Genomic DNA, 9610 nt, shown 5'->3' with positions numbered 1-9610 from the left:
TATTCAAATGGTGTCAGAAGACGATCAACATGGACACTGTAGACCAAAAGCTGATGTAAAAACCAGACGAACGAGGATTGTTACGTGCATATGGAAGACTCGAAAGCATCAGGTCACTGCCAAATGAGGTGCGAAGTCCTATAATTTTACCAAAAGGGCAGCAAATGGTAGCCTTACTACTTAAACATCTCCATGAAAAACGAGCGCATTGTGGATACAAAAGCCTAATCTATGAATGAAGGAAACGCTTCTGGATGGTGAGAGTCCGAAAGATGGCCAAGCAGGTGACCAGTAAATGTTTTACGTGCAAGAGGCTACGACTAAAGCCTATGGGGTAACTGATGGGTCAGCTCCCCAAACTACGAGTCGCAACGGGCTTTCCTGCATTCAGCAACACAGCGTTAGACATGTTCGGACCTTTCCAAGTTAAAGTCCGACGTAAAACTCAAAAGGAAGCACACGTGATAATATTCACTTGCACGACTACTAGAGCGATCCATTTAGAACTTGTAACCGACAGGAGTACAGACACATTTCTAATGTCATTTCGAAGATTTGCATCACTCAGAGGCCACCCGGCCCTATTAATTGTTGGTCCGATTGCGGGACGAACTTTGTTGGGGCGCATCAATATGAAGTGATATAAGATTGGGATATTCCCAGAATTCAGAGTGCCTTGTCAAATGAATTTCTATGCACATTCAAGTGGGAATGGAACGTACCACGTGCAAGCCATCAAAATGACGTAGTCGAAAGTCTTATTAAGTCCGTGAGGCAAGCGTTGGATACCTCTTCCAAGAATCAGTCATTCACAGAAGAACAGTGGCGAACACATCTTGCAGAAGTGACATATTTCGTAAACACTCGACCTCTTTATCCCAGTTCAGACGGAATCTGGGAAACCCATTCTGTCACGCCAAATGACCTTCTTATTGGCCACCATTTTCCGACCCCTGCTCCAGAATAAGAAGAGAAAGCGAATCCACGACATCTCATGAGAAGCACAAAAAAACGGGTTCAAGAGTTCTGGAAGTGTTAGGCAAAATACTTCGCGCCTAATTTTTTGCCCAGAAACCAATGTTACAGACCGAGAGAAAACCTCCAAGAGGGAGATTTAGTGTTAGAAATGGAACCGACTCCAAGAAGAACATGGAAGCTTGGACTGGTGCTTCTTACGTATCCGGGAACAGATGGTCTTGTGAGAAAAGAAAGAATCTAAACCGCAACTTCAGTTTATGATCGACCGATTCACAAACTTTCTTTAATTGCTACGAAGGAAGAACTAAGTAATGAAACATAAGCAACTACAAATGTTACGATAAATACATATCGTTGCTCAATCTAATCACGTAGTAATGTAATACGATTTCCGCACTGGAGAGGGAGTGTTTTGCACGAAATTATTTTAAGTTACGTAGTATCCCCAGGGACGTTTCTCTATAAAAAATGAACGTGCGTTTCGAAACTCCTTAGTAGTCTTTAAGTACAGAAATAGATAAAAAGTCGTAACGGGAACACAGGGTTCAAGGGAGGGAAAGGAATACAGAATTATAAGTACAATTAGTTCATGAACATTAAAAATTTCCCGAGCTGTTAAGGTCTGAATACAAGTTCAATACAACGTGTTTTGGCATATTGCGGCAGCATTTACAATATACCCTGTAATTTTTTCTCTCTTATTTCTGTTTTCCATCTACTAATACCGCGAGTCTGACACTGATAAAGAAATTGCTTCTGGTTTTAAAGTGTTCTTTGAAAATTATAAAGAAAAATATTGGTACTGGGAGATAGTTGAGATGTACCGCAACCTGACCCTCGTCTCAGTCGTTCTGTTATTTGGTTCCGAAAGCCATTCCCAAATTGGCTTTGCAGTAATTGCAACAAGTGCATCAGGAATTCCTTACACTATTGTCCGACCAATAAAAGGCAAATTTGAAGATAGTCTTCAGACCTTTGTGCTTTGGATAATATTCTTTAATGTTTGCCTCAGTACGATCTGTTCCCAGCCCACCATCAAGCACAATCAAGGAGGAAACGATTCCATTCTTTTGAATGATGATGATGACAATCTTTAATGAGGAAACTTTTTCACTAAAAAGTGGTTTACAAAAAGGACCTCGAAAATTAAAAATTAAAAATTTACAATGAATAAAAATGCTAAAAGATGCTACTAAAAACTAATGTATCTTATGTGTAATACAAAACTTAAATCAATGAATTAAAAATCTTACGCTTCAAAATATTTACATTATCAGCGGCTCGTATAGTTTTGTCCAGCGAGTTAAAATCACTTACAGCATGATAGCCAGTTCTTTGTTTGCCCCAGTTTCTTTTAACGGATGGAATTTTGAGGTTTGCTTTATTTCTTGTGTTGTAACTATGCTGTTCTTGCTGAGTGACTAATGTTAGTTCGTGATGCGTGAGACTATTAAGACATTTATATACATGTACGCATCGGCGCTGGAAGCGCCTTTTTTCTAGTGTTAACCACTTCAGTGTAGTTAACGCATCAGACGCAGAGGAATACAGTGGTCGATCTAATATTATTTTAGCCGCCTTATTTTGAAGCACTTGCAAACTAGACATTAAAGTTACATTATGTTTGTCTCCCCAAACTAAATCAGCATACTCGAATAAGGGCATAACAAGGCTTTTATAAAAAAGGATGCGCGCCTTAAACGGTAACAAATGCTTAATGCGTCTAAGTAGGCCAAGCCTTTGATTAACTTTCCCTGCCATGTATTCGACATGATTTGTCCACGAAAAATCAGACGATATTAAGATTCCAAGATATTTAAAACAAGTAACATTGTTTATACAATGATCAAAAATTGAAACAGTTAGAGCTATTTTCCTCTGTAACTTCTTGTTACTGCCTATGAGCATGCATTTGGTTTTGTCCAGATTCAGTGTTAACTTATTTTCATTCAGCCATTTCGCCACAGCCAGGAGGTCTTGGTTGAGCTTTTCAGTCAGCTCCTGAGAGGAAGACCCATAGCAGTAGATCACCGTGTCATCTGCATAAAGTGATGCTTGACAGGCATCTAGAACGCTTGGCAAATCGTTAATGTAGATGACAAATAGCAGAGGACCCAGAATACTTCCCTGAGGGACCCCATGGGTAACTGGCAATTCATCAGACAACTCATTCCCACAACATGTACGCTGTTTCCTGTCAGTAATGTAAGAGCGGAACCACTGAAGCGAGTTCTCACATAAACCAATTTTGGAGAGCTTGCGTAACAAAATCCGATGGTCCACAGTGTCGAAAGCCTTGGTTAAATCCAAAAACACGGCCCCACACAGTTTACCTTGTTCCATGTTCAATAAGACTTCATCAGCAAATGATGTCAAAGCAGATTCAGTAGAGAGCCCCTTCCTGAATCCAAACTGTTTCCTTGTGAGAAGGTTGTTAATTACCAAGTGCTGGTACAGCTGGGAATGCACGGCTTTCTCGAGAATTTTACTGAGTGTCGGTAAAATAGAGATAGGTCGATAGTTCGATGCATTTGACCGGTCGCCTGATTTAAACAAGGCTGTAATTTTTGAGCATTTCCACAATTTAGGAAATTTACCAGTAAGAATCGATCGATTCAACAGCTTAGTGATGGAGGGAGTGCTTGTATTAGCAGAGCTCTTGAGTAGTCTAGCACTAATTTTGTCCAAACCAATTGCTTTATTTGTCTTCAAAGAGGTAAGCTGCTGAAACACAAACGATTCCTCTAGTTCAGTTAACTGGAACTGAGACAACGGTTGTTCTAAAACCAAGTTGCAATTCGACCAGGTAGTCGTTATTTTGTCAGCTAGGCGCTTGCCTATGGATGCAAAGAAGCTATTCAAAGCAACAGCAATGGATTTGGAAGTGGTGTGCTGAATGCCATCGGAAATGATGCACTGAACCTTTTCTGAGGATGAATTACGATTGCATGCTTCGTTTACAGCTTTCCACATTTTGCCGTGATCTCCTCTGGCTTCCTCGATCATTTCGCAGTAATATTTCGACTTAGCCGATTTTACTAAGCGGTTTACTTTGTTCCTCAGTTTCCTGTAAGTGTTCCAGTGCTTTTCTGAGTTCGATTTACGTGCTTTACGATGATACCAGTCTCGATCTCTCATTGATTCGCTAATTTTGCTATTCATCCAAGGAATAGGTGTTCCCTTCACACGTCGTCGTTTGACAGGTGCATGATCGTCTGCAACTTCTGAAAACAGTTTGTTCCAAGTTAATAAAGCGTCGTCGATATTGTTTTCATTGTCAACGACGTGCCAAGGAACATTCCTAAGATCTTCGTTAAATGAATTCGCATCGAAATTCTTGTAAGAGCGATACTCAAACATTCTTGGATGTGCTTTTGTGTGCACACCAGTCTTTAGAATGCAAAACACCAGGTAATGGTCGCTCAATGGAAACGGAACAACACCAGATTTTACAATACGATGTTCATTATTGACAAAAATCAGGTCAATCAAGGTCCGTGAGGTGTCAGATATTCGAGTAGGCTCTTTTATCAGCTGTGTGAAGTCAAAAGCGCGCGAGAAGGTGAGAAGTAGTTGTTTGTCTTTCTTGGGCAATTTTGAATTAGGCATCATGTTTGCGTTTAGATCTCCTAAAATGATCACATCCGATTTTTCAAGATCAACAGCAGGCATACTATCTCGCAGAGACGAAATAAAAGTGCAGAGATCGGCATCTGGTGCTCTATAAGCGCAGCATAATAACGTTGGCTTACATTTATCTCGAATTAACTCAATCCATAAACATTCCTGTCCACCAGTATTGATATCATTCCGCAAACGAAACGCCAAATCTTCTCTTACATACATAGCAACTCCGCCATATCCCTCTTTATTGCCAGTGCGATCTAACCTTATGCACACAAATCCAGGGAGTTTTATTTCAGCATCACTTGTTGAGGAATCCAGCCAAGTCTCGGACAGAGTTAGCACGTCAAAAGTTTTGTTGTTAATTCCCTCAAGACGCAGAGAGTCGGTTTTGTTTGCGAGACTTCGTATATTCAAGTGAGCAATCTTGAGACCTCTAGTGGACTTGATATCAGCAAATGTCTGGTAGCCGGGATTAATCTCAATGTCACCAGCAAGAGCAATAAGAGTCAAAGCAAAACAGGCACGATGAAAAAGCTTACAAAGCATAACACTCTTCAGTCGTCCATTAGACTCTTGCCTCCGGGTCGGTTCGTTTCGATGAAATGAAGCACCAGCAACTTCAGCCCTACAATACGTCTGGGAAACAAAAAACGTCTCTCTATCGTTAAGCAAAGTGTTCTCGTATATATCTGAGAACCTGAAGAACTCCAAAGTGATGTAAATACAGAGAAACACACATAAATTTGCGGAGAGCTTGAATGTCCTGTTCGTGGTTCTGAACAGCGCCGTATTGTTCACAGCCCTGGGTAAGGTTTTATTTCCTAACAGCCCTTAATTCTTTATTACTTTGCTCCATGATAATTGTTTTATTTTCAGTGAACAATCGGGTTTTAATCTACCCATCATAGGCCCAAGGTGTGGTCGAATGTTTTTCTTTTTTCATTTATTTTTGTTATTGTTTTCTATTTTCTATTTATCTTTTTTAACTTTTTTTTTCACTACGCGTATATATTCGCTAGCATGGCAGCGTTAAATTTTGGCATAGTCATCTTCAACTGCTCTTTAATTGTTCCCCTTTTCATTTCCTGATTAATACAGCTAGACACCTGTAGAATCATATTCATACTTCATGTAATACTAACTTTCTAAACTGATTGGTGCATTCGGGAAGCCAAAAACGATAAAAAAAAACTCTAGAATATTGACCAGGAGATTAACCATCATTATTATTTATTTATTTCTCCGACAGATTTATATTTTAACAGTTGATGGTCTCGTCCATCAGAAGTCTGTATGGAGAAATATTTCCCTCTTCCCAGTGCGATGTTTCTGCGTGGTATGTGATACAATCCTTGGAGGTCAACAGAGCAGACGGTAAAACGTAATGCTCACTCAACCGCTGGCAGAGGAACGATTCTTAGTTATCAATGACTAAACACTTCAGTTGTTACTACTTTATCGATCATACCATTTTGTAATGATGAACGTATTCAATGATTACTTCTTTTTAGTTTTTAATCCTCCAGGGATAAATTAGTTTTACCAACTAAAAAGACTTGATAGAGTATTATCGCGCTCTTAGGAATGAATCCTTAGAGATATTACCTTCCCCTCCTTCATTGAATAGGAAACGCGTTTGTCACTGTATATTCTAGGCACGAACAGGTCTGAAAACTACATACGGAGGAATTTTAGGCTACCAGCATGACGCTTTTGTTTAACTCATTTCCATGCTCTATATTCTGATAGAGCACGCTCTTTCAACCAATGACAAAGCGCGTTGTATCCGAACTTTATTGTAATATTTGATAGATCATAATGCACCGATCTCCCGTGTTTCACGGACATCAACTTACCAGGTGTGAGTGTTAGGCCACCATCAACGATAGCTCCAAAAAAGGAAAGGCCATGGAGGAAATTATAATTTGTTCTGTCTTATCGTACTAGCCTGTGAAGAATGCAAGAAGTAAAATTGTTTGAATCTAGGAGTCATTTGATGGTGTTAGTCTGATCTTATGGGTGAGATTAGTACTGCGAATGTTTAGTTGTAGTAACGGCTGACTTTTCATAAATCTTCGCACATCGAAGCCATCATCTGAGTTGAGTCCCGTCAATACATATTGACTTCTGCTAAGATTGTCAGGTCGAAACTTCAATCCAATTAGGGACTACTCTCACTCGGACGATCGGACTGCACGATATGAGGGTGCAAACATTGGCTCTATTGTGGGTTTTAACATTTGAAAACATGTTTTTGAGAGTCAGTACACAAATCAATTGAGGTAGTACAAAAAAGGAAGAATAGAGAAAAGGAACAAAAGCATCACCTCCAAGGGATAAGTGATCCTAACTTGTTTTAGGTAACAGTTGTCATCTGTTCACTTGCTCGTTCATGAGGTATTTCGAATAAATGTATATTTTGGGCGAGTAAGAATCGATCAGCGATTTGGATACGAACCGACTCAAACTTATGTTGAAATCAACTGCATTTAGGTACGAAACGACCGTGGGCATAAGAACACCGGATACCATTCTTTATGCTCTTGTTGAGTTAAGCCTTGATTTATTACACAAAAGAAAGACAAGACAAAAGAAACAAAAGTATCAGGTGGTCTTTTACATTGACTAGTCTTATTATTTTTCTCTCCCATGTTGAGATAAGCTACATTAAACTGAACAACTTGCAAGCTGAGTCTAGTGGCCAATCCGGTTTGTGGGAAGTTGGCTGCACCCCCCCCCCCAACCCTCTGGTGAGCTGTTTTTGGTATCATTTTAAAGCTTAGCAAATATTGATCTTCTTGTTACCACGCGTAAAAAGTGTCCAAAGGCCCTAGTAACCTTGCCTAAACTACCCACACCCATTTACACCATATATTTGCATCTAGCACCCACTTCTGCCTTTTTCTGGATATTTAATTAGTGACAAAAACTTCAAACAATTAGTTTATTTTAAGGAGTATGTCTTGTTAAAGCTATCTAAATGCAAAAACACACAATTTTATCAAATCTTGCTTTATTTATGGTAATTATTACCTTGTCAACCAAACGGAACCTACAAAGTTCAAAAGACGCATCAAAACCGCCAATGGTACGTGTTTTGCCTATCGTATACCTTTTCTCACTGCTTGATAAGAATACAACCTCAAAAGTAAAAAAGATTGTCATCACGCATTGAAAATAGTGTATCGATTCAAATAAAATCGTATACAGCTAGATCTCCTGTGAAAAATGTTTCCTCATTCTTTTACAAGTTATAATTAACTTTGGACTCATTTGATTAGTGACTTGACATTATGTGCAATTAAAAATCGAGAAGCAAATACTGACGACAAAGAGTGACTTCATTAACCTTTATGAAACTTTTTGCTATTTTAGACCGGCCATTCTGGGAAACTGAGAGATCTCTTCGCTAACTTATCGAAAAACTTATTTGGATATTTTAATAAATTTACCACCAGTTTTCTTTTCACCGACATGCTAATTACAGCATTCTTCTCCACTTAGAGTGGAAGGGTCTGAAAACGTTTTCTAAATGAAACAGTAATCTAACAAGTAAATTATAAAGTTTTGCCCCTTCTCGCCACTTCCCCTTACTGTCGACTCTAACTTCAAGTTAAATAGGGCCGGATAAGTAAACGATCACGCGCTTCTTAACATTAACTCACCCCACAATAAGACGCCCGGAGTGCAGGCTAAAGCTAACCTAAACTGGAACTATCTCTTTAAAATGGATTTTGTGCCAGTAGCGACCTAAAATTGAAATATATACTTATGAAAATCATCAATAATGAGGATCACTGAAATAGTTTAATATCATAACTATAAAAGGTGACCTGCTGCCTCATGTACTTTCATCTCGACACTACCCATTGATGCATTTGACTTAGCCGAGAGATTTGAAGTTGTTCTTGAATAAAATACAAGCTGAGAAGTTAATAGATTATCAACCAACTAGTTTCCTTTCTCGGTTAAAAGGAGGCAAAAAGATGTGAGCGAAGAAGGTCTTCCAACGATTAGTAGAAAGTTGCCTCTCCCTTTAAGCAAAACCACACGAACTCGTCATCGTTGTACGCTTCAGCTTTAAATTTGAAGGTCCCCTATGAGTTCAGAATAAGAAAATAAAGAGATTGAATAAGAAAAGCAACAGCACTGCGCAATCTTGCTATAACGCGAAGCTAAAATTGTACTGGTCTAGCGGCAGTTTTATTATAAAAATAATAGAAACAAAATAATAAGACATATTGTCTTCTATTAAAAATATTCTTTACAATTTACCTTCAAAAAGCCAATTGATAAAATTGGAATGTAGCCATCAAAACTCTCTGTATAGGTCTCTTGGAGAACAAAAAACAAGATTTGGTTAGGGAACCACTTCAGCTGGGTAAGCCTTACCATGATAACACTTTACTTTAGAATTAAGCGTACTAACCCCTGTTAAAAGGAAAATTAAATATAAATACATGTTTATATGAAACATGTTGTATTTTTCTAAATCGAAATAATTACATATAAAGAGTTAAAAATAGGAAGTATATGTTTCGATTTTCCCGTATAACAGTGCTCGATACATAAAAGTAGAGCGCAATATATGGTGAATAGAAAAATACGACAACTACATTTTTATCCCGACAAGCCTGTTTCGTGATTGCTCACTCATCAGGGGATTTCATTGACAAGAATATTCATTGCCATCGTTTATATACTTTAAAAATTTGTGCGAGGCGTGGCGGTGAATTAAGTGCTTTGTTCAGTTATTGCGCAGTCATACTTTGTTTCTGTGGCGGCGTGAGGACACAAGTTCATTGGGTTTAATGAGTGATGATAATTCAGGTAGACAGATGATAAGTAATTTTTCTTTTTAGGCAGAGGTTGCATCTTTTATTAGCCTTGTTGTAGGGTGATCTAGATGAAAGGATGCACCACGAAATAAAGTGGACGTTACTTTCTTTGAGAGTCCAGATGTGTTTGGTTTGCTGAGTTCGGTAGAGTTTCTTTGTTTTATTTG

The 9610-nt window shown here is 38.7% G+C and overlaps 2 protein-coding genes across 4 annotated transcripts in view; both read right to left on the bottom strand.

Annotated features, from left to right (window-relative positions):
• Window positions 1–2047: 2047 nt before the first annotated feature.
• LOC148733854 (uncharacterized) lies at window positions 2048–5321 on the bottom strand. Its single transcript, XM_088758255.1, has one exon. It carries the CDS (start codon window positions 5149–5151, stop codon window positions 2206–2208), a length of 2946 nt encoding a protein of 981 aa, XP_088614381.1. The 5' UTR covers window positions 5152–5321; the 3' UTR covers window positions 2048–2205.
• A 2214-nt stretch (window positions 5322–7535) lies between these two features.
• LOC111333153 (uncharacterized) overlaps window positions 7536–9610 on the bottom strand; it is a 29772-nt gene continuing 27697 nt past the window's right edge. For all 3 annotated transcript variants that reach the window (XM_088757652.1, XM_088757651.1, XM_088757653.1), the window contains 2 exons: window positions 8881–8939; window positions 7536–8702 (listed from right to left, as the gene is read on the bottom strand). In XM_088757652.1, coding sequence (XP_088613778.1) covers window positions 8619–8702; window positions 8881–8939 — 143 coding nt within the window. In that variant the 3' untranslated portion in view covers window positions 7536–8618. The remainder of the gene's footprint in view (window positions 8703–8880; window positions 8940–9610) is intronic.

The sequence above is a fragment of the Stylophora pistillata genome, chromosome 4 (assembly GCF_964205215.1).
Source record: "Stylophora pistillata chromosome 4, jaStyPist1.2, whole genome shotgun sequence".
In the NCBI taxonomy this organism is placed as follows: domain Eukaryota; kingdom Metazoa; phylum Cnidaria; class Anthozoa; order Scleractinia; family Pocilloporidae; genus Stylophora; species Stylophora pistillata.
This window is presented reverse-complemented; position numbering and strand designations above follow the sequence as displayed.